This window comes from Callithrix jacchus, chromosome 9 (genome assembly GCF_049354715.1).
Source record: "Callithrix jacchus isolate 240 chromosome 9, calJac240_pri, whole genome shotgun sequence".
NCBI lineage: Eukaryota > Metazoa > Chordata > Mammalia > Primates > Cebidae > Callithrix > Callithrix jacchus.
The window spans coordinates 56,615,874-56,641,341 of record NC_133510.1 but is presented as its reverse complement, the minus strand read 5'-3'; the positions used below and the strand labels follow the sequence as shown (position 1 = coordinate 56,641,341).

The 25,468-nt window shown below is 44.6% G+C and overlaps 1 protein-coding gene and 1 long non-coding RNA gene across 4 annotated transcripts in view; one reads left to right on the top strand and one right to left on the bottom strand.

The window, feature by feature from the left end:
* The window catches only part of PPM1H (protein phosphatase, Mg2+/Mn2+ dependent 1H), a 299,883-nt gene that overhangs the window by 153,056 nt on the left and 121,359 nt on the right, over positions 1–25,468 (bottom strand). For 2 of the 3 annotated variants that reach the window (XM_002752683.6, XM_078336206.1), the window contains exons 3-4: positions 16,297–16,641; positions 3,477–3,589 (exon numbers count right to left, since the gene is read on the bottom strand). In XM_002752683.6, the coding sequence (XP_002752729.1) occupies positions 3,477–3,589; positions 16,297–16,641 (458 nt within the window). The remainder of the gene's footprint in view (positions 1–3,476; positions 3,590–16,296; positions 16,642–25,468) is intronic. The other variant, XM_035256216.3, reaches the window with a different exon arrangement.
* Positions 1,905–18,761, top strand: LOC103795288 (uncharacterized). The gene is made up of 3 exons (XR_008473806.2): positions 1,905–2,120; positions 7,745–7,872; positions 14,922–18,761. It is a non-coding gene; the product is annotated as an uncharacterized LOC103795288 (long non-coding RNA).

Here is a 25,468-nt window from a genome sequence, read left to right as displayed (position 1 = left end):
CCTCTCTGTGGGATGGTCATTGACTCAAAAGCTCATAAAGCCACAAACAGCAGCAGCCAACTTTTCCTGAATACAGCCCCTAAGTGTGCCTATGTCTGATGGTGAACCAGATGATACGCAGCTAAGTGGCTTAGAGATTAGCTCCTGACCATCAGCAGCTTCCAAATCAAACCAGGGCTGAGCTTCTCTTTTCCCAACTGTGAATAGTTATGGGGGCAGTGAACCTCTAACAAAGATTTTTTACTCTCGAAACTGTCGAGATGTAAAGAAAGCACATGACAGCTAATATCTGCTGCCAGAACCTTCTGTAGCTCTAAGCATTTGTTTTAAACTGAGCCCTGGGATTCCTGACTGCTTGTCTATCAGTGACAATGGACCTACATTTCCACAGATATGATCGAAGCTCACTTAGCTGTTGTTTAGTGGGAATAACGGAATATTTTTATAAGCTCAAATACCTGTATTGTTAATATGGCAAACTAGACAATGATCCTTTAAGATGATATCAGTATCTATTGCTTGGGAAAGAGCTACAAACACCACTGTAGTAAGTGTCCTATAAACGATGCTTTGGATAGCTCATAGAAATACCAATGAACATTGTTCCCAGGTTTCCTGAATTATGACTTATATGTGAAAAGCAAACCCAAATAATCAACTACGAAACCCCAAATTCATATCTGGATACTCAGGCTAGAATACCATAAGCATTATTAAGCTTATTAGGTTTTAGAGATATTGTTTTATCATTAAGCTTATTATGTTTTAGAGATTTTTGATTCTTTTAAATGTTTTACAGCTTTATTAAGAATAAAAGTACCTGTGTTCCTTTTCAAATGAATGGATATCACATGTAAAACATCATACTTTTACGGACACTTAGAAACATAAGAACTTCAGTTATATTAAAATTTCCAAACCGAATTCTAAGAAACACAAAATAGCCAAAAGACGAACCTTTAAAGCACAACTTTACTTCCTAAAAGTGTCACTCCCCATGGGATAATTTTTAGAGATTATCTAGTTCAATATCACTGCCTTTACGAATGAATCGAAGTCTGGTTTGGAAATTGGCACCTAAGTACAACAGAAGGCAAGAGCTCAGAAGATGAACACTTGGGATTGGCAGGTCCCTGGACAGAGGACTGGAGCTTCCTGGGATGCAGGATTAGAAGCCCTCGCTAGGTAGGTGGTTCTGTTAAGGACCCTAATGCTTTGAAGGAAACTACGTTTAAAAATGAGAAAAAGGCATTGGGGAGGATTGGGTCTTGAAGAATAGTCAAACATAAAGGTATTCCAGCCGGGAAGTTGAGCTAACTTCTGACTCAGGTCATCTGGTGGAAGGTGCTTCCCTGAGAGGTAGGAGTGGGCCTGTGGCCAGGAGCAAGGCACTCAGTCACTTCCTCAGTCCCTGAGTGGGCCAGGAAGCAAACTCATGTTAAAGGACAGGAAACCAGACATAATGGCAAAAGGCGAACTGAGTGCAACGGCTGAATTGTCCACTTGGTCTTATTCAGTTGGAGCAGACAGAGAGCAACTGCCTCCTTTGCTGCTCCTCCGTCTCCCAAACACCTCAAGATCAGGAACTGAGCAAGAGGCCAGGGTCTGGCCCCTCAGTGTGTTTTTAAAGCCCCTGAAGACTGAAGATTCCTGTCTTGAAGCTGCTCAAACCCCGAGGCAGGAGAGACAAGGATGGGCAGCAGATGAGCTGGCTCTTTTCCCTCTGTCCCCATCCTGGAGGTACCATCCTGGCTTGCATGTGTGTCCTGGCAGGCTAACCTCCCTGGGCCACTCGTCAGCTGGCTTCCTGCTGGGGTCAGCCAATGGGAAGGTCAGGCAAGAGATGGGAGGGTGGGCAGAGATGGGAGGAGGGTGGGCAGAGAAAAGTCAGCATCTCTCTTCCCATTCCTTCCGATAGCTCCTGCCCAGTGGCCCCCACTCTCCTTGGCTCTGCTACAGCATTTCCTTCCCTGGTTCCTCAGGGTGGTCAATTCCTTCCTGGCGACCTCTACACTCCTGGCTGGTTCTCTCTACCTCCTTTATTCACAGTTGAACCATCTGAGTTGGAGTCTGTCTCCTGCCAGAACCCTGACCTGACACAGGGGAACAGCGGCCTTGGGGTAAGTGTAGCATATCTTAGCATACTTCCATATACTGGGCAGACTTTTACAAGCAAACGCCACATATATACTTTTGAAATTGACAGACCTTCAACAAACGCCAATCTTTAAGCCCCCAAAACAGCTGCTCGGTCAGTTTGCTCCTTGTTCTGTGGGATCTTCCCTGGGAAAGGCTGAGAAGGATGCTTTACTAGGAGGAATGGAGGCTGCCTCAGGCTAAGTCTCCTATTTTGTAAATGGAAGTACAATTAAGGTAAATTTCTTGATTGCCTCAAGGGAATTGGTCTTCTGGGCTGCAGAGGCAGCAGCAATAGCAAATTAAGCTGGAGACAGGGAAGGGGAAGGGGTGGGATCAGACCTCATGAAGGGCAGAGCAAGCAGGAGAGCCCACGAGAGCCATGGGACCTAGAGAGGAAGGGGAGAGGAGGGGACAGAGGAATGAGAGAGTCCTCACAGCCCTTCTGGGGAAATTGCTCATAAGTCCTGTATTTTTACTAATTTCAGAATAAAGAGTCAGTTCCTTGGAAAACGTCCCACTCTCAGGCCAGCATATTTTGTTATGATAGATGGAGAAGTGTGTGATACATAGAATATCTTTTGTAAAATCTGTAATTTAAAAATTCCCCACACCAAAAATGAAGGTTCATCAGTTATTTAAAAGACAATCACAACTGCCAGGTGTGGTGGTACAGCCTGTAATCCAGGTGGTACAGCCAGCTACTGAGTAGCTGCTGAGGTGGGAGGGCGGTTTGAGCCCAGGAATTTGAGTCTAGCCTGGGCAACATAGCGAGACCCTGTCTCTAATTTTTAAAAAATCAATGAAATAAAAACATCTTATTCCCTGGAAATACTAAATAAAGGAAGAGTTAACAGTGATCTCTTGACCAAAATTTCCTTTAGCTGAACCCAGACAAGAGGCAACCACAGCTTCTAAGGACACAGAAGAAGCTTCTGGGAGAGAACAGTGCGAAGTCACTGAGTAAAAGTGGAGTCCACTGGGGGAGTCCTCCCGGGAACCCTCTAGACACCCAAGGCACTCGAATCCCTTTCCTTCCTCCTCAGCACTCTCAACTATTATGCTCCTGCTAAGTTTTCATTGAGAAACAGTTTCTGAAGTAAAAAAAAATGTTTGAATACTACTGGTTTAGATTTATCACAGACATGAACATGAACTGCTATATACATAAACAAGAGACTGCCTTTACCTTGTAATACCAACCTGTTTTTAAATGAATTTTCATTCTGATGTAGAAGGCCTGTCTTTAATGTTTTGTAATCATTTAATTTTTTGAGACAAAATAAAAATCATCAGAAGGCATGAGAAACTGGCAAGAATCAGACAGCTCATTTGCTTACCTGCTATCCCCAGCATTTGCAACATACAGCTTCCCCAGAAGGCAAATCACAATGAGGGCCGTGCAGCCGCCAGATATATTATATGAACTCCTCTCTCGTTCTATCTGCAGATCCTGGAGACGAAAACAAGGTTAGTGTTGGATCATGCAGGGACGTGTATCAAAGGCTTTCTCACCTTCACTCTCCTGACACAGTCCACAGAGTCTGAATGTGCTTCAAGAAGGGACTAGAAAAATCTTTAGTGCTTGCTTTCCTACCACCTAATGAGCATTTTGGAGAGGACACTGGCATAAAACTGCCACATATCAGACCATCTGTGAACCAGAGAGAGGAAACAATAGATAGCAAACAGAAACAATCAGACAAAACACAAATAAAGGCCGGGCGCAGTGGCTCACGCATGTAATCCCAGCACTTTGGGAGGCCAAGGTGGGCGGATCACCTGAGGTCAGGAGTTCGAGACCAGCCTGGCCAAAATGGTGAAACCCCATCTCTACTAAAAATAAAAAATTAGCTGAGTGTGGTGGCATGTGCCTTTAGTCCTAGCTACTGGGAAGGCTGAGGCAGGAGAATCACCTGAACCCTGGAGGTAGAGGTTGCAGTGAGCGGAGATCACATCACTGCACTCCAGCCTGAGCGACAGAGTGAGACTCTGTCTACAAAAAAAAATGCAAATAAAATGTAAGTTGTATTCAGCAAATATTACAGCTTACAGAAAATTTAGTCTTTGTGAATAACATGAGCTGCCATGTGAAACATGCACTAGAGAAGCTGAGAATGCCAAGGACTTGGACCTGATCAATGTTTTGTTTTGTTTGCTTCTTTTTTGAAGACAGGGTCTGGCTCTTGTCACCCAGGCTGGAGTTCAGTGGCCCAATCTCAGCTCACTACAACCTGTTTCCCATCTCAAGCAATCCTCCCACCTTAGCCTTCTGAGTACCTGGGACCACAGGTGTGCACCACCATGCCCGGCTAATTTTTGTGTCTTTTGTAGAGATGGGGTCTTGACACATTGTCCAGGCTGGTCTCAAACTCCTGTGTTCAAACGATCTGCCTGCTTCGGCCTCCCAAAGTGCTGGGATTACAGGTACAAACCACTGCACCCAGCCTTGTTTTTTTTAGAGAGAAGCTTTGCTCTGTCACCCAGACTGGAGTGCAGTGGTGTGATCACAGCTCACTGCAGCTTTCAAATCCTGGGCTCAAGCCTCCTGCCTTAGCCTCCTGAGTTGCTGGGACTGCAGGTGTGTGTACCACACCCAGCTAACTTTTCTATTTTTTGTGGGGACAGGGTCTCACTATGTTGCCCAGGCTGGTCTCAAACTCTTGGCTTCAAATGATCCTGTCTCAGCCTCCCAAAGCACTGGGCCACCATGCCCAGTCCAGACTTGATCAGTGTTTTAAACTCCAAAGTCTTGGATAAACAGTCTCTTTTACAGACAAATTACAGAAAGATGTCTTCTATTCAACCCAGGCAGGAGTCAACCCACGACTTAGAGAGCAAAGATAGATGCCTCTGAACTCTGACCTGACTTTTCCTCTTCCCACAGCCACTGATTTACAATGGTAACACGTTCATAATAATTACCAACATTCACTGAGAACTTTCTCTACATCAGACAGCATGCTAAGGACTGACACCCAGACTCTCATTTCATCCTCACAACCATCACTGTGAACCTCACTGTTCAGTTGCAGAGAAGTGAGGTAGCCTGCCCATATTTACCTGGCCAGAGTTTGGATTCCAACCTGGTTCTCTTCCAAAGCTTGTGTTATTACCTGCCACCTGATGAGGCCTCCCCAAGAAATTAAAATTAAAAAGAGACCAGCACTTGCATCATCAAGGCATACCTGTGAAATTCTGTGTCAGTGACAGAAGCAAAGGTTCTATTACCTCAGAAAAATACGAGTTAGTAAGATACAATGAACGGCCGGCTAAATAATGCGAAACCTTCCAGTAGTAATCTACCACTTTTGGTGCAGAGGAAGGAAAATGAGGGCTGGCTAAAAGTTACAGGAAGAGAAAGAAATGGTGACGTTGATGGTGTTGTTGGCAGATCTAGGGTCAGGTCACTTTTGTAATCCTGAGAATCCCACAGAGTTAGAGGTCAGCTGCTTCAGCCAGCCTCCTCATGGAAAAGGGGGAGACAAGTCAAGAATCCAGCATTTACCAGCAGGTGCCTTGCTCTAGGGGCCACAGAAGGTAACATAAAGAGGATAAATTCCAATGGGAAACTGGAAACAGAAGAGCTTGAGCTTAGGGATATCATACTGGTTAAAGAGTATGTGGAACCCACGCATGGTAGCTAACACCCATAATTCCAATACTTTGGGAGGCCAAGACAGGAGGACCACTTGAGGCCAGGAGTTCAAGACCATCCTGGGCAACATAGTGATAGCCCCATCTCTACAAAAAATAATTAGCTGCGTGTGGTGGTGCATGCCTGTAGTCTTAGCTACTTGGGAGACTGAGGATAGAGGCTCTGTTGAGCCCAGGAGTTCGAGGCTGCAGTGAGCCATGATCATGTCATTGTACTTCAGCCAGGGTGACAGAGCAAGACCCTGTCTCAAAAACAAAAACAAAACAACACAAATAAGTAAATAGAGAAAGAACACAAAACCAGGACTTGGGAGAGACCAACACATGGAGCGAGCTGGGTAAGAGCTGAGGGGAGGGGTAGGAAAGTGTGTTGGGGGATGTCTTAGTTTATAAACAGGTGAAGAAACACTTCAATATGGGAGTGAACAGTAGCAGCAAAAGTTGCAGAAGCATCAAGCAGGGGGCAACCTTCAACGGACTACATGGGATTTTTAACGTTTACTTCAACTGTGTATAATCTGGCTTTCTTAATGGATTGTCAGGAGGCTAAATTAGCTGGCATGTGTGAGGAGCTGAGCAGGATGGCCAGACCCTTCCCACAGCCCCGAAGCTCCAGCATTGAGAGCGGCGGCCTTTCTTGCTCACCTTAGATCCTCAACTTCTGGGTTAGGCCATGTAAATGGTAGTTTAATAGATGTCTGTTCAATGGACAAGTGAAGAAATACATTTAAAATTTTTTATCTCCCTATCCCCTTACCTCTGCCTTAATATGAGAAATGGACTCCACAATTCGCAAATGAAAAGCTTACAATGCCAATGCTCACTGAGATAGTTAAGCAGGAACCCATGCTTCAGTTAAAATGCTCAGTGGACAGGAATGGTTATCAGAACCTACGCAGGCCTGGTAGACGCTGGAGGAGGAAGAGAAGGAGGGGCATGAATGTCAGGTGGGAGGAATTCTCTCAAGGAAGTATGAGAGGAGAAAGAAGACATCAAGATGTGTTTAACCTCCAAGAAAATCCGTAAAAACAGAACCCAAAACCCTACCAGCAAAGGAGTTTGTGGATGGAATTGCTCATTTTTTTGCATTTAAAGAACTCATATAAAGTTAATACTGTGATACATATTTTACTAATACATAAATTGATAAATAGAGCCTGCATCCAGTACATCAAAAGGAATCGCTCAGCTACAGAGCCTATTTTTCACTGTCAGAATCAATATTTGCTTGGATACCTAAAAGGCTGAAAGACAATTTTTTTTTTTTTTTTTTTTTGACATGGAGTTTCCCTTGTTACCCAGGCTGGAGTGCAATGGCGCGATCTCGGCTCACCGCAACCTCCGCCTCCTGGGTTCAGGCAATTCTCCTGCCTCAGCCTCCTGAGTAGCTGGGATTACAGGCACCCCCCACCATGCCCAGCTAATTTTTTGTATTTTTTTAGTAGAGACAGGGTTTCACCATATTGACCAGGTTGGTCTCGATCTCTTGACTTCGTGATCCACCCGCCTCGGCCTCCCAAAGTGCTAGGATTACAGGCTTGAGCCACCACGCCCGGCCTGAAAGACAATATTTATTAAAAATTATTTGAACACGCCAGGTGTGGTGGCCCACGCTTGTAATCCCAGGGAGGCTGAGGTAGGTGTATCACCTGAGGTCAGGATTTTGAGAACAGCCTGACCAACATGGTGAAACCCTGTCTCTAAAAATACAAAAATAATTAGCCAGGTGTAGTGGCATGCACCTACAGCTCAGCTACTCGGGAGGCCGAGACAGGAGCATTGCTTGAACCCGAGAGGTGGAGGTTGCAGTGAGCCGAGATCACGCCACACCACTGTACTCCAGTCTGGGCAACAGAGCAGGACTCCATCTCAAATAAAAAAAGATGTATTTGAACACCTACTGCTTCTATGCTGTATATAGATTAGAATGTGAATGATGTTTGTTTGATAGACTTGATCAAATCCCTGGTGCGATCCAAGAGGGAGAAACGTTACGGTGCACAAGGTCCACGTGATAGAGCCGTCCATGGCAACAAACTCCTCTGGGACACAGTCAAGCGCGCTTGGCCTACTCCACAGGTAGGTGCATTTTTAATCATGGTTTCTATCACAAGACATTCTACTTAGAAAATTATGTAATCCTTAGAAAAAAATCAAGGTGAAGAGCTCAGCACTAAGTTTTCTGCTTTAACTTTGGGGGAAACATTCCAGTTAGCTTACCCATTTAGCCCTGGCTATTATGTTAATAGTGAGACTCAATTTTTTTTCCTAATTGATTTCATTATTTCATTCACCTTTTTCTATGTTCAGCTACATTCTCTCTGTAGCTCCTCTGAATAAGGAATGCTAAGTTTGGTAGCACTTTCTCATAAAGAGTGAACTTAACTACTTTTTAATCCAAGAAATTCTGCTAACATGTACACTCGTTTGCCAGTCCCCTCCCCCACATTCGTGTGGAAATATAAGTGCATACATGCACATGTGTACACACACACCTTCGTTACAAGTGTCCTCTTTGGGATCATGGTGGCAAAGATGTGAAAGATGTGTTTCCAAAGACTTCGTCCCCGGAAGGATTCACTGTCGTTAAAACACACTCTTCTATTTCTTCTAAAACCGCGTGCAACTAGAACATATTCTAAAAATAATTGCTTCCCTCCCCCTCCTCCCTAGAAGCCAAAATAGCACATTTATTTTTTTCCTACATACACCACCTACTCCTCTTTAAAAGATGTTTCATAAAACCTTAGTACTGAAAGGAACATTAAAGGATCATTTGGGTGGTTCTTTTACTCTCAGAGCAAACGTGATAAATGAAGTCAGTGAAGATATATTTACCATTGCATGAGCTGCCTTTTATCTTCAGATTAGATTAAGTTTTTAATATTCTAAATAATAAAGAAAAACATAGAAGTACCTTTTAAAAAACCTCCAGTTTTTGTTATTTTTACAATAATCAATGAAATCATGGGAAAAACTGCTTACTGCTTTGTGCTAAGAAAGGGCTGATTTAGAATGCCTCCCCATTTTAGCTGTCAACGAACCGTGAGTCGTAAGTCTAGAATAACTTGACTAGCAAAACGCATGCACATACTATCTCTCAAGTATGGTCTGAAGGATCACTTAAATGACTCTTAAGATCAATTAACAAGATAATTGATTTATCTGCTTAATCAATAGCCCTGAAGACCTTCCAGGGCAACTTTCTAGGTAGCAGGACTGAGTTATCTTCTGTTGTGTCTGCTTGAATACTACATTTAACTGATGCTAATCTTTAAATCAAACAATAGATCCAGTTTTTAAGATGTGGGCTTTTATTTTGCTCTATGTTGCAAGGAGAAATGGGAACACAGAAAGCAAACAGAGATGTGTGTGCAATGAGACTAATTCAGCAGAAAAGAATTGCAAGAGAAAAATATCGCCTGGGATGGAAATTATTTGGTTTGAAAGTCCGGAAGAATGATGCAACTCCAAGGTCATTCTTTGTTTCCTACCAATTTCAGGTTGCAAAAGGAAAGCAATATCCGGTAGCAGAAAGGAGCAAGTGCTAGGTAGTTTCAATAGGACCTGGCAGGTCCCCCTAGCTGAGTTAAAACACGGCTCTAAGCACATTGCTAATAGTGTCAGTCACAAATAATAAGATTCTGCATGGTTTTAGTATCCAAGTCTGATCCCGGTTTATTCTGAGAACAAGGCCATCTGCCAGCCAGGCAATGGGGAAGAAAAAACAAGCACTCTACTGCCTACTATTGCCACCTGCTGGCTGTTAGTGGAATCACATGCTCATTCCTTCCTGGGGGACTTCCAACAAAAACAAAGACAGAACCAAACTAACTTAAATGAAGACAGCTATGTGGGTTCCCAATTTACCATTAATATGCTAATTTTGGGAAATACTAATTTATTTATTATAATTAATCTTACTATAAACTTTGCCCCCTTTCGTCACAGTGCCACCATGTATTTATATGGATTTTACCAACTAGCTGCTTGGTATTTCCAGTAATTTACTGTGATAGAAAGACATGTGGTTGTTCCATACGTTAAAATATTGCCAGTCTCCTCCCTTCCTACTAACCGACTGTGGCGGGGAATCTAGACCTACGCTTAAAAGGAAATTGGATAGAACTCTGAGATCCTCCCGGCTCTGTCCAGAACTCAAATCCCGTCATTAACAGGTTAAAAGGGTAATCACTGCTAACTTGGTTCTGATCCCTAGGAGGGCAAAGTCTTCCTTTAACTAACCCTGCAGTGGAATTGACTTTCTCCATGAGTTTGAAATGTTGATTATTCAACCGTGTTTTGGGAGGGTGGAGAAGTAGAGACAAGGTTTGAAATCAGGATTTAGAAGACACTTGTCTTACTTACACCTATTGTCCTGGGCTAAGCAACAATATAAACATCAGAGGTGACAAATGGAGCTAGGCCAGGCCTTGCTGGGAAGCAGAACTGAAGTCAGTCACAAAATTCCTGAATTCTGGTCCTTTAGGAAGCCAGGGCTCACTTTTCAGAGTGGACACAGGAGGGATTCCCGACATAGCCTTCGCGCTATGAAGGAAGATCTGAGATACAATCAGGGTTTGTAGGGGCACACCTACCTCCGACAGCGTGCACAGCAAGTATCAAAAACCAGTGGTCAGAGGTCACCTTCACCAGAAGCCCCACACTGTGCCAGGCAACCCGAGGACCAAGGATGAAAGGCGCAGCTCTGAAAGAAGCTTATACTATTTGATGAAACTGTTACCACTCCCCTCACTGGAGCATTTTTTTTTTCTTCTCTTCGTCTGTATTTTTGTGACTAGTACCTACTTTTTCCCCAGAAATAGAAACTATTTATTCAGACTTGGTGTCTCTGAACATTTTTAACAGAGCTTCCCTTTGGAAAGCTATCAACATTTCACTTCCTCCTTTAATGTTATTCAGAATATCAAAACAAAGAAGATATAGCATATTTCTATATTCACATGTGTGACTGCAAATGCCCCCAATAAAGGGTCTTTTGTTTTGTTTTTGAAACAGAGTCTTGCTCTGTCGCCGAGGCTAGAGTGCAGTGGTGTGATCTCGGCTCATAGCATCCTCTGCCTCCAGGGTTCAATTGATTCTCGTGCCTCAGTCTCCCAAGTAGCTGGGATTACAGGCATGTACCATCACACCTGGCTAAATTTTCTGTAATTTTAGTACAGACAGGATTTCACCATGTTGGCCAGGCCGGTCTCAAACTCCTGGCCTCAAGTGATCCACCCGCCTGGGCCTCCCAAAGTGCTGGGATTACAGGCGTGAGTCAACGTGCCCGATCCTAAGATCTTATCTTCTACTTCTCTCCTCAGTGACCTAAAAGAATACTGATTTTAAGATGTAAGTTCAATAAATACTAGTGACTGAGAAGAACAGTTCTTAGTGGAACAAACTGTTTTTCCTCTGTTCTCACCACACAACAACCGATACAGAAGATTCCTGTGACCAAATGTGTGAGTCCCCCCCCCCCAATATACCCAGCAAGCGATCAGTTCTGCAGAAGACCGCAGCTGGGCATCCTCCAATTCAATTCCACACTGCTATGCACGCGGAGATAGCATCAGATTCCACAGATTGAGGGCTCAGTCCCCAAAACTGACCCCCAACTTCTGATGCCAGTCTCAAGCCCCAGGCCATTTTACCTGTGCTTCTGACCAACCAGCTATAAATCTGGGTTCCCAAGACCCTCCTCTCCTGGGGGTTAATTGGTCAGAGTGGCTCACAGAAATCAGGAAAACATTTACTGACATTTGCTTGTTCATTATAAAGGATATGACAAAGGGTACAGATGAAGAGCTGCATAGGGCAAGGTATGGGGAAGAATACAGAGCTTCCATGCCCTCTCCTGGCATGTGACCCTCCAGGAGCCCCCACGTGTTCAGCTACCCAGAAGCTCTCTGAGCCCTATTCTCTGTAGTCCTCATGGCACCTGGAAGGGTGGCCAAACCTTGTGCTTTGCTGGGGACCGAGCCAGTGGGTGCCTGCTGTCTCAGGGTAATTTTTACTACTCTACCCTTTCACTCTCAGATGTGACCCTGTTTGGATGATGAGTCTTCTGTTAAATCACAGGTGCGCTTGTTTTTTTCTTTGCTTAATCAGAGATTCCAGAAAAACCTACACTCCAATTTCATAGAAACAGTGCCTGTCTTAACCTTATTAAATTGCTTAAGGTGAGTTTTGGAATCCACAACACAGAAATTATATCGGTTTCAAAATAATGGCTGGAAGGCCATTGCCAACTCCTTTTTCTTTCCTCCCCCTCTCAATATTAGGTTTTTGAGAGTCATTGTCTCATCATGTAAACCTTTGGGTTCTTTAAATGCCCGCAAGCCTCATGCTGTGCCAGGGAACCCAAGGATGGCTTGGACAGCTATCTGCAGCAGGACACTTTGGATTTTCCAGATCATTCCTAAACTTTTTTTCCCCCACAGTAGCCACCTGCTCTCTAATTTTCCTGTTCCTAGATGTCCTTTAGGTATTGCGGGTTTTGTGCCATTCTGATTTTCTATAATAGAAAATTCAATACTAAGTAAGATTATCATAGAGGCACTTCAGCTGTGTGGCTCTTTTGCCTTCTCTTCCACTTCTAATCCCTAAAAGTAAAGTTCCCCAAGCGTCACACCTAAGCCTCTAAATTGCCTCACTGATGCCATCTATGCAGCTGTCCCTTTGGAGATTCTGAGTGTCAGTTAAAATATCCTTAAAAGCAGAGCTTTTCTTTCACTGGGGGCTTTTGCTTTATTTATAGTAGTTCAACAATGTGGAATCAGAATTCTTTGGATTTTCTTTCTGTTTCTGTCTACTTGCCTGTCTGTCTCCATCTGTCTGTCTTTTCCCTCAATGAAATGCTGTGATACTATGATACTCTGTGTTCAACTCCATGTCTTGACATACAGCTCCTAAAACCCTTGAAATCTTGAAAGTGATAAGTATCTTTTTGTATCCTAATGAGATGACTGGTGGCTGGCCGTCCCTGGCTAGCTTCAGGATGGGGTCTGTTCATCAAAAAGACCAAGGCAGGATTAGAGGGCTGAGACTTTGAGCGGCATCGCCAACCTCACTGGAGGGGAGAAAGGCTGAAGGTTGAGTTGATCACCAACAGTTGATGGTTTAATCACTTGTGCCTATGTAATGAGGCCTCTATAAAGGCCTCTATAAAGTAATTTCCAATTTCTATAGTGGATTGGGCTCCCAGTTTTTATTTTCCTTCCACAGTGCAAAGCCCTGGTAGGCTGTAGGGAGGTTGGGGATCTAGATAGACAATCGAGGGAAAAAAGTGTGAAGAGGACGAAGAGGACGCAGGGGCATGGGGGTAAATCTGAGACAAATAGAGAAGAGACGTGGCTTAAGGCTAAAAGTTAATGACCCGGAACAACAGGGCCTCCACAGGGGGGTCCAGCCTGCTTCCCCATTCATCTGGGATTACTACATTTAACGTCTAGCTTCCCACCACAGCAACGTTAGCTTGCTGCCTTTGGCTCACCTGGGTGTTTTCTCAGACTTGGTTCATTTCACAGGTTTCCTGAGCCCAGGGCATTCTCCTGACCCTGCCCAGCTCATGTCTGCTCTACTCCCGCGCCCCCACACCCCAGGATCACCTCCCCAGTGAACCTGTCCCTTCATCTCTTTTCCAGACTCCTGCATCCTCCTGTATTTCCCCTCTCAAGGCTCCTCCCATTTATATTTTACTTAACTCCCATCTTTGCCTAATTGGCTCAATGCTCTTTTCCCAGTCAGGCCTGGCATCTAGTTGGTTCTCAACAAACACTGATTGAATGAATTACACATGAAAATGATGCAAACAATTTGTTTCTGTTTTTGCAGAACTAAGTTTCCAAGAAAAATTTGAGGTAATGAATTGATTCATTAAAAGTTGAACTATTTTAAGAATGAGGCTCTTTAAATATTTTTCGGAATGAACCTCTCTTTGCCAGAACGGTTGTTAAGAGCGACCCTGAGCCATTAACGAGCCTCAGGAACAGCCTGAGACCCCTGTGGAGCCCTGAGTCAATGTGACATCGACCTCTAGCGGACAAAATTGAGAATGCAGCAGCTCCAAGTAAAAGATGTCCTGTGACACCAGGCACAACCGAAGGAAACACAGATCCCAACGTTTCCTTCCTTTTTCACTACTATCACGCAAACTGACTTCCTCTCCCATTTCCAGGAGAGCCCATTGTCAAATTTCTGCCTAAATAATAAAAAAATTCAACTATTAGCATTCTGAGTATCGGTGTCTAGAAATTTATTGACATCGGAGCTTCTATGAAAGGCAGAGAGAGATTTTCCACCACAACTGAGTAGAAGTCAATTTTCCTACAGTAATTCCTTCCTGCCTAATCCTTTCCAGCCTCCTGGCATTTTTAATTGGGATTGCAGGTTGCAGGCTATCAGACAGTCTTGAGACAGAGGTGCATTTTATTTTTACATTTCATTCTTAATCTTATTTTTTAAGAGATGGGGTTTTGCTATGTTGCACCGGATGGAACACAGTAGTCATTCACTGGCACACAAAAAGCACTGGAGCTCTGACCCGCTGGGTGTCTGACCTGGGCTGGTTCACTCCCCCTGAGGCATCCTGGGGGTGCTCTGCTCCAGGGAGGTCACCTCATTGACACTGAACCCACATGACAGCTCCGAACTCCTGGGCTCAAACAATCCTCCAGCCTGAGCCTCTGGGTAGCTGGAACTACAGGCATGCACCACCACCATGCCCAGAAAGGTGCGTTTTAAACCACTTGATAGTCATAGGGTAAACGTTATCTCTGTAACAAGGAGAGAAAAAGTTGAGCCCAAAGAAGGGATAGGTTTAGGGAAAGAGGATGCAATTTGAGGGGTGAATACATGAACTATTTTTGCCTTACAAACACATCAGATGACAATATGTATTGTCGTTACTTTCCTTCTTAGCACACAACCTGCCGTCGTGAGGTCCTGGAACGTGCACCGTGTGACTACTCAGTTCTGATGAGATGCTTCTAGCCCCTTTGGCTTCACTTAACAGCTTCTCATTACTTTGTAATCCGCAGGTTTTAAGGCCATGACCACCCACTTGCCTCACTCAAGCCCTTATAAGTATCCTTAAACATCTCTTGTTCTCTATCTGTATGCAGGCTGCCGAGCAAGAAAGAAAATCTTTAAAACCAAAATAATTGGCTCAGAATAAACCAAGCTCAGAGAGGGAAAGAGCTGGCATCAAACAAAGCAGAGGAGGCTTCTCTGTGCACTCCTGCCAGGCAGAGGGGCAGCAAGGGATAGTGAGAGCTGTGGCACTCTCCTGAGGACATGTTCAGGAGTGAGGCCATCAGGGAAGGATAATGAACTCCTGACCAGACCGATTGAGACTGAAATTTACAGACAAATCCACTTGCCTGTGGCTTCTTGGATATTGGCCCCTGGCTCTGTTCTCCTCCAGCACTTCCTCTGCAGTATGAACCACACCCCCAGTTGCGGTAAAACAGCCATTCTTACATCTGATCTGTATAGGAAGGGGACTTTTGAGCACTTTCCTAAAGCTCGTTTCTCTCAACACTGGACTCTATACACATCTGTAAAACAGACGGTGATCAAGCTCACATCTCAGTTTAGTGTAATCGTACCAGCTGGCATCAATATTAGTACAGAAAATAAAAGTGATAAAGCCTGTATTTAATAAGCCTCTAACCTTATGCACTGTCTCCCTCTTTCATCTTTATTTATTTATTTGATGGATTCTTGCTCTGTCACCCAGGCTGGAGTGCAGTGGCGGCGATCTTGGCTCACCGCAACCTCTGCCTCCTGGGTACAATTGATTCTGTTGCCTCAGCCTCTCGAGTAACTGGGATTACAGGCACCTGCCATCATTTTCGGCTAATTTTTGTATTTTTGTAGAGACGAGGTTTCACCATGTTAGCCAGTCTGGTCTTGAACTCCTGACCTCCCAAAGTGCTGGGATTACAAGTGTGAGCCACCAAGCCCAGCCGTTTTTTTTTTTTTTTTTTGAGACAGAGTTTCACTCTTGTTACCCAGGCTGGACTGCAATGGCATGATCTCGGCTCACCGCAACCTCCGCCTCCTGTGTTCAGGCAATTCTCCTGCCTCAGCCTCCTGAGTAGCTGGGATTACAGGCACGTGCCACCATGCCCAGCTAATTTTTTTTTGTATTTTTAGTAGAGACGGGGTTTCACCATGTTGACCAGGTTGGTCTCGATCTCTCGACCTCGTGATCCACCCACCTCAGCCTCCCAAAGTGCTGGGATTACAGGCTTGAGCCACCACACCTGGCCGCCCAGCCTTCTTTTACATTTTTGCCAGCACTTGATGCCAGGAACTCTACCACCAACTTCTACTGGGAATGGAAGCATCGTTATCACAGGGGACTGTCCGGGTGGAGCCAGCGGCAAAACCGTGTGCGTTCGGGGAGCCAAGGATGGACAGACCTGGCACAGGTGCCCACCTGGCACAGGTGCCCGCCTGGCCCTACTGCCCTGGACTCCCAGGGTTACCTACCATTTCCTTGAAAGCACTTTCAAGCGCCCCTATGACCAGGCACTCGTGGGGAATCTTCTTCTCGGTAAAGAAGCGTGTGGGGGGCGTGCTGGGGGAGCCCGGAGCCCCCACCCCTCCACGCAGGGAGGCTGCCCTGGTCAGAGTCCTGCTGTTGGCGGGCGTGTTCTCGGGCTCCTCCCCCAGGCAGGTGGGTGGCAGGACGGCAGAGTTCTTCAGGATGTCCACGATGTCCTGCAGCTGCTCGGTGACGTGGTGCTGTAGCAGGCGCGACGCCACCACCGCAGCCCCGGACCCTGCATGCCCGTCAAACAGCGACCAATAATGGCAGGAAACACCCTCGGACTCCTGCAGGAGAGGGCGACAGAGAGGAGTGAGAACAGCGGTGGCCTTTGCCTCAGGGTCATACAGACTGTGCCAGACCATTCACTTGGTTGTCTGTAGTCTGCAAACAATGCAGTCAAAACATAGGAAAAGAAACACTCAGGGAAGGGTCCCCAGGTGAGTCACTGTTGTTACCAGCACTCTAAGGATGAAGTGGTCACTGCCTCCCCACCTAGCAAGGGAATCCGAATGATCACATAATAAGTTACTACTTGGAGGGTGAGAGCTACTCTAATCTGAGCTGTAGGTGTTTGCATAAAACTCTCCTACAAACAGACAAGTCTGCAGGAGTCCAGCTTGAACACCTAACTCCTTACCTCCCACCCTTTTTTTTTTTTGAGACAGAGTCTTGCTGTGTCACCCAGGCTGGAGTGCAGTGGTGCGATCTCGGCCCGAAGTTCAAGTGATTCTCATGCCTCAGCTTCTGGAGTAGCTGGGACTACAGGCATATGCCACCACACCCAGCTAATTTTTTTTGTATTTTTAGGAGAGATGGGGTTTTCACCATGTTGGCCAGGCTGGTTTCAAACTCCTGGCCTCAAGTGATTGGCCGGTGTTGGCCTCCCAAAGTGCTGGGATGACAGACCTGCGCCACTGCACCTGGCACCTGCCTTCTATTTCAACCCCAGAGTAGGTTTGGCCTGGGGCCTTGGATAAAGGCCCTTTTCTCAGATTTTCCAATGGGAAATAAGTAGACCCATTTACCCCAGTTAGAGCCCTTACATGCTGAGATAACTGCCCCATCTTTCTTGGTCTACATCCTGAATTTTTAGAACATGTTTTCACCCTAGACACCCAGTCAAGTCCAGGCCTCACAAGATGCAGCCAATTCAAATCTCCTTTTTATATTTCCCACCTCCCTCAGTTCTCCAACTGATGTCACTCTGTCTCTTCATTTCCTCTTCCTGCCTTACAGCTACACGCAGCCCGTGTTCCCTCATCTACCTTGGGTTTGGTGGCTGCCGGTGGGTTTCTAGACTACTTCGAGATCAGTACTTCTGAACCCATGTTTAAATTACACATGCATTCGATCTTAGAGAAAAGGAGCTCAATTATGAGAGAGCTGATAGAGAGCTCAGAAATAAACCCATATGTTTTCAACTCATCTCTGACGAGGGTACCAAGAATACACACTAGGGAAAGAAGAGTCTCTTCAGTAAACGGTATTAGGAAGAGAGAATATCCTCATGCAAAAGAATGGAATTGGGCCATCTTCTTACATCATATACAGAAACCAACTCGACATGGCCTAAAGACTTAGATCTAAGGCCTGAAATCATAAAACTCCTAGAAAAAAACATGGGTGAAAAAAAAGCTCCTTGATATTGATCTTGGCAATGATTATTTAGACATGATACCCAAAGCACAGGCAACAAAGCAAAACAAACAAGTGGGACTACATTAAACTAGAATGTCTGCACAGCCAAGGAAGTAACCCACAAAAGCGAGAGGCAGGCAGCCTATGGCATGAGAGAAAACATTCGCAAAGCACGTGTGTGATAAGGGGTTAATTTTCAACAGAAACAAGAAACTCCTATAATTCCATTGCCAACAAAACAAAACAAGCAAGCCGATTAAAAAATGGGCAGAGGCCTTGAAGAGACGTTTCTTCAAACACGACATAAAATAAATGGCCAGCAGGTTTGTGAAAAGACGCTCAACATCTACACCTTTCATAAAACTCAGTGAACTGAAATTAAGGACTTTCCCCAACCAGATAAGGGGCATCTAGGGAAAACCTATAGTTCATACCGTATTTCATGATGAAATACTGAATGCTTTTTTGTAACACTGGGCAACACGCAAAAATGTATGCTCTCACTCCTATTCAACACTGTATTGGAGGGTTCTAGATAGGCAAGAAAAAAGAAAAGGCCTAAAAAGATTGTATTAGAAAACAGCTGGGCACAGTGGCTCAAGCCTGTAATCCCAGCTACTCAGAAGGTTGAGGTGGGATAATTCTTTGAATCCAGGATGAGGAGGTTGCAAGTGGCCAAGATTGTGCCACTGTATTCCAGCCTGAGGTGACAGAAAGACTATATGAGAAAATAAAGTTTCATTTATCCTGGCTTTGAGCAATTTGAGCATGATGTGCCTTAGTGTCATTTTCTTCATGTTTTATATGCTTGGAGTTTGTCTTTCTCAATCTGTGGACATATAGTTATTTCATCTTAATTTAGAAAAATTTTACTTATTATTTCTTAAAAAATTTTTTTGGGTATTCTATCTTTTCTCCTTGGAAGAATCTAAATACACATGTAGTGATCCTTAGAGGTTGTCCCACAGCTCATTAAGGATACTTTCATTTTTTTTTAATGCTTCATTTTGGTTAATTTCTATCACAATGTATTAAACTTGCTGATGTTTTCTTTTCGTTTTTATTAAAAAATGGACAAAGGATCTGAATAGACATTTCTCAAATTAAGACATGCAAGTGGCTAACAGTTATCTGAAAGAGTGCTAAAAATCAATCATCAGAAAAATGCAAATCAAAACCACAGCGAGACAGCACCTCATACCTGTTAGGATCACTATTATTTAAGAAAGGAGACAAGTGTTGGCGAGGACGGAGAGAAAAAGGAACCTTCTTCACTGTTGGCGGGAATGTAAATTAGCATAGCCATGACAGAAACCAGTATGGAGGTTCCTCAAAAAATTAAAAAGAGAACCATCATATGAAGCAATTTTACTGCTGGTGATGTAACAAAAAGGAAAGGAAATCAGCCTTGATAGCCCCATGTTCATTGCAGCATTTTTTTTTTTTTTTTTTTTGAGACGGAGTTTCACTCTTGTTACCCAGGCTGAAGTTCAATGGCACGATCTCGGCTCACCGCAACCTCCACCTTCTGGGTTCAAGCAATTCTTCTGCCTCAGCCTCCTGAGTAACTGGGACTACAAGCGTGCACCATCATGCCTAGCTAATTTTTGTATTTTTAGTAGAGACGGGGTTTCACCTCATTGACCAGGATGGTCTCGATCTCTTGACCTCATGATCCACCCGCCTCTGCCTCCCAAAGTACTGGGATTATAGGCGTGAGCCACCGCGCCTGGCCCATTGCAGCATTATTCACAACAGCCAAGACACTGAAACCACCTCATCAGATGAATGGTAAAGAAAATGTGTATACTATCTACATACAGTAAGATATTATTCAGCCATAAAAAGAAGGAAATTCTGCCATTTGCAGCAACATGAATGAGCCTGGAGGGCATTAAATGAAATAGGCCAGACACAGAAAGACAAACACCACGTGATCTCACTTATATGTGGAATCTAAAAAAAGAGTCAAACTCGTAGAAGCAGAGAGTAGAATGGTGGTTGCCAGGGGCTGGGGTTGAGGGAAGTGGGGAGATAACCGTCAAAGGGTACAAAACTTCACTTATCAAATGAGTAAGTTCTGGGGATCTAATGCACAGCATGGTGACTACAGTTAGTAACCCTGAACTGTGTACTTGACAGTACCCAAGAGAGTAGATTCTAAGTGTCTTCACCACACACACACACAAACTGGTAACTATGTAAGGGAATGGGAGTATTAACTTGATTGTGGTGGTCGTTTCGCAATGTACACGTGTATCAAACCATGCACACCTAAAATACGATTTTGTCAATCATAGCTGAATAAAGCTGGGAAAAAGGAAACATTACATTTGAAAAAAATGTAGCGAGGTAGGATATAAAACACTAAGAAAAATAAATATTTGGGCTCTCTATTTTCAGAAATGGATGGACAAAGAGGTAAGGTATGCATATAACATTTACCTCTGACTAGTAGGCTTATCCACCCCACAGCAATAAATACTGAAGGCTTTTTTTAAAAGCTGAAATCAAGTAAAATTCTTAATGCTAGAAGACAGTGAGTAGGTATGGTGACATGGGCAATTTAAAAAGAGCACTCTGTGCTATTTAAAACTTGATTTCCAGGCCGGGCACGGTGGCTCAAGCCTGTAATCCCAGCACTTTGGGAGGCCGAGGCGGGTGGATCATGAGGTCAAGAGATCGAGACCATCCTGGTCAATTTGGTGAAACCCCGCCTCTACTAAAAATGCAAAAAATTAGCTGGGCATGGTGGCGCGTGCCTGTAATCCCAGCTACTCAGGAGGCTGAGGCAGGAGAATTGCCTGAACCCAGGAGGCGGAGGTTGTGGTGAGTCGAGATTGCGCCATTGCACTCCAGCCTGGGTAACAAGGGCGAAACTCCGTCTCAAAAAAAAAAAAAAAAACAACTTGATTTCCATTCAATTCTGTGCTAGGTGCTGAGAATAAAATAGCTGATTTTTAATTCAACCAATAGGTGATTTGAGCACTTTCTATGCAAAAGGCTCTACAGTAGGCAGCAGATAAAAGACTGGCTGAAGGAGTTATCGGACATGGCCTGATCTTAATAGTGCAGTGGGGAAGACAGATAGTGATTGATATGGTTTGGATTTGTGTCCCCTCCCCGGCAAATCTCAGGTCGAATTCTGATCCCCAAGTTGGAGGAGGGGCGCGGTGGAAGGGGACTACATCATGGGGGTGAATCTCCCCTTGCTGTTCTTGTGACAGTGAGTGAGTTCTCACGAGATCTGGTTGTTTAAAACTGTGTAGCCTCCCCTTCACTCTCTTCCTTGTAAGAAGCGCCTGTTTCCCCTACCCCTTCCACCGTGACTGAACGTTTCCCTGAGGCCTCTTTTGCTATGCTTCCTGTATAGCCTGTGGACCAGTGAGCCAATTAAACCTCTTCTTCATAAATTACCCAGTTTCAGGTATTTCTTTATAGAAGTGAGAGAACATACTAACACACTGATCAAATAATAACACACATACACATTCCATCTTAAAAAAGAAAAATCACAAGTCTGATCATAAAGAGGACAAAAAGAAATACTTAGTACCAAAAAAAAAAAAAAAAAAAATTCTTAGTACCACAAGGCCAGGCTACAGAGGGACAGGACACATTGGAGAAGGCTTCCTGAGGACATGAGGACGAGGCTGAGGGATGCATGGGAGTTCATGAGATCAGGAGGGGAGGGGAGAGAACGCCAAGCAGTAGCAACAGCAGGTGCAAGGCCCCTGCAGTAGAATGGTGCCTGACGCCCAAGCACAGACTACACCAGCTGTGTGGCTGAATGAGAGACGGAGGAGCAAGGGGAGGGTGGAGAGAGAGGCAGCAGCTAGACCACTCATTTTTTACAGGACACATGAAAGATCCTGGCTTTAGCTTAAGAGTAACAAAAAAACAAGACAAAACATTAACTGAAATGAGAATGACAAAATCAATTTATGTTTTTAAAAGATCATTTAAGCTATTCTGTGAGGATTAGAAGGGAAGTGAGGGTGAAAATGAGGATGCTAGGCAGGAGGTAAATCCTGCTCTGAAAAACACACAGTCACATTCAGGCCATAAGGAACACACATGAACAATGAAAGGCTTCATAAGACAGAGGTATAAACAGTAAGAGCGCTAACTCATAGGCAAGCAGAAAGAACGATGATTACAGATGAGAAGATCTGGATTCGAATCCCGTCTTCAGCACCAATCAGCTGAGTGGAGGCAGAATCACGTTAGGGAGGCAGGACAGGTGTTGGGCCACTCGCTGGCTGTCCCTTTTGCTTAACATTTCCACGCCATGGTTTCTTGTTGTTTTTTAATCCCCTGAACTAGATGAAACCAAGTTCATCATGAGATTTTAAAATCCTCAATGTCCTACGCTAGGGGGATGTAAAGTGAGGGACTATTCCAGTGAATACCACCACAGGGTGGCTCTGCTACGCGTTTGAGTTCAGCTCAGCCATTAATAGTATGAGAGACCCTAAGGTCAGAGAAACACATCCAGTTACAGGTCCAGAAATACCTTCCCATCACTGATTTATTTTTTGAGACAGGGTCTTGCTCTGTCACCCAGGCTGGAGTGCACTGGCACAATCACGACTTACTGAAGCCTCAACCTGCCAGGCTCAAGCAATCCTCCAGCATCAGCCTCTCGAGCAGCTGGGGTTCCAGGCATGTGCCGCCACATCCAGCTGATTTTTGTATTTTTCATAGAGATGAGGTTCTGCTATGTTGCCAGGCTAGTGAACTCCTGGGTTCAAGCAGTCCCCCTGCCTTGGCCTCCAAAAGTCCTGGGATTACAGGACGTTTTATGAGCCAGCATGTCTGGCCACCCATCCCATCATTTAATGAACCTTACATAGCAGGCAATACTCTCAATGCTTTACAAATATGACCTCATTTACTCCTTACTCCAGTCCTCTGTGAGATGTTTGCTAATTGTCTGCATTTTATAGGGCAGGAAAATTAGAGACAGAGAGTTCAACTGTTGCTCTGGGTCACCACCTATTCAGTTATGCAGTGGAGACCAGAGTCCATGCTTTCAGCCATCAACCTCTATGCTAAGGTGACCACCCCTACCCAATCCCCAGCGGGAAAGGTTGCCTTAATTTAGTGCCATAGGCCATTTTTCTACTCTACAACCTGAGTTGCAACTAGTGTGATCTTTCCTAAAACACATTTGGTCATTTTCTCTTGTGAGTCTAACAGCATGCTCTGTGGGCTGGCTCCTGTCCGTCAGCCTCCAGTTTGCAATTTCTGTTTGAACCTCCGGTGAGCTCCTCACATTCTAGCCCTTACTCCAATTCCACTCACACCCAACTACAGAGCTTGCAGCTCATCACAAACCAAGAACCATCGCCACCTCCTTTACATAACTCCCACCTGGCTTTGAGTACTGAGCTTCAACATCATCTTCTTCCAGAAGCTCCCACTGTACCCTGAGCACCATCAGGACAGTAGCCTTGAGGACTAGGGTGAGATGCCAGTCTGGCAGGGCAGTCTAAGAAGCCTCAATTTACCACCTTGGGGGTACTCGTGAAATGAAATGCCTCTGCCCCCAGGGGTGCCGCGAAAGCTGCGTGGCAAGAAAGCAGCACTAGAACTCAAAAGTCTCATGAAGGACTGCAAGAGGCGTTTCAAAGAACAATATGAGGCCATAGAGGGCTATATCGTGTTTGAAATGTGGCCAAAATATTACAGAGACTAAAAATTTATATTCAAAGGTGGCATGATCAAACAGGTTTTGCTATACACTTATTTTATTTTTTTGAGACAGAGTCTGTCACCCAGGCCGCAGTGCAGTGGCGCGATTTCAGCTCACTGTAGCCTTTGCCTCCCGGGCTCAAGTGATTATCTCACCTCACCCTCCTAAGTAGCTGGACTGTAGGCATGCACCTCCACGCCAGGCTAATTTTTGTACTTTTAGTAGAGATAGGGTTTCACCATGTTGGCCAGTCTGGTCTCGATCTCCTGGCTTCAAGTGATCCACTCACCTCGCCTCCCAAACTGCTGGGATTACGAGTGTGAGCTACTGCGCCCGGCCTGTACACTTGTCTTAAAAAGGATATGAGGATACTCCTCTTTCTTTCCTACCTGGTTCTCCTCAAAATGATGCCATCAACTGCTGTAAAGTAAGCAGGATGGTTTGATGCATAAAGTCAGACCTGGGAACATGAAGGAATGAATGTCTCCTCAATGTCACATGAGTAGTGAGGGGCCTTCATCAATGTATGGGGGCTAAGCCAGGAATAAGGCAGCCTGGGTGATGCAACTGTGAATCCAAGAGAGAGGCCCGGGGAATCCGAAGTGGCATGAACATGATGCTTTTAAAGCATCTGAAACCCATGATTTCACTGCAAATACACATGTATTGCTTCACTGCTTAGAATCTTCAGTGACTCCCTACTGCCCTGAAAATACCATTGGTTTTCTCTTAGATGCTGACATGTCTTACTGGCACTGAATGATCTAGTTACTAGTCACACTCTTCAGCACATCTCTTGCTTCTTTCAGCGGCCCTGAACTTCTCTCATTTCCTCTCTTCTAAGTCTCAGTGACCTCTGGAACTATGACCATCATGTTTTTCTTCTGCCTGAAATACTGATCCCTATCTCGCTGCTTGGAGAATCCTTCAATTTGGGGTGGAAGCATGACCTATCCCATCAAGTCTGCTTGGACCATCTCAGTCCCTGGCCATCCCATTTTCTGTACCAGTATGCATCAGTGCTGCTCATGGAGACTTATGTGTCTCTCATTGGCTCTTGTTTTCCCAGTGAGTGCCTGGTACAGAATAGATGTTCAATAAATACTTACTAAATATACAAAGAAAGAAAGGAGAGAATGGTTTTTATTTTTTCAAAGCAATTTAGCAGCTTGGCAAATAAGGACTTTATAGAAGACACTTCACATTAATAAAACCAACAGAATATCATAACCCTAACCTACTCCAGGACTGGGGATAACCTGGTCTTGCTATATTTACCCAGGACTGTGTCCTCTCAGCTCCCTGAGGCCAAGTGTGCCAAGCAAATTAGAAGCCTGGATATAGGACCCTGGGAATCTCAAAGGGAATCCAAAGAAACTGAGACATTGCCATCTCTGTCTGTACTTGATTTGCTGAGCCTTGTGGTCCTACATAACCAGTATGAAACTCCCTCTCTCCGTTTCTCTCTCAATCCAATGTCTTCTGAGACAGGACACGTCCACCCCTCATACCTTTGGCGAAGGAGGAACATCTCCTCAGACAGTATTAACTCTGAGTATAAGATCTTCCATTTACATGGTAAATAAACAAGATTTCAGCTTTTACATTATTTAACAGAATATTGGGTATTTACTTATACATTTTCAAATGAGTTAAAACAAACAAATTCTATCTCCCATGATATGTCTCAATATAGAAAGATCACAAGCTTTAGATCAAGACAAATCTGGGTTCTATGTGACCTCGGGGAAGTTACTTAACTTCTCTCAACTCCA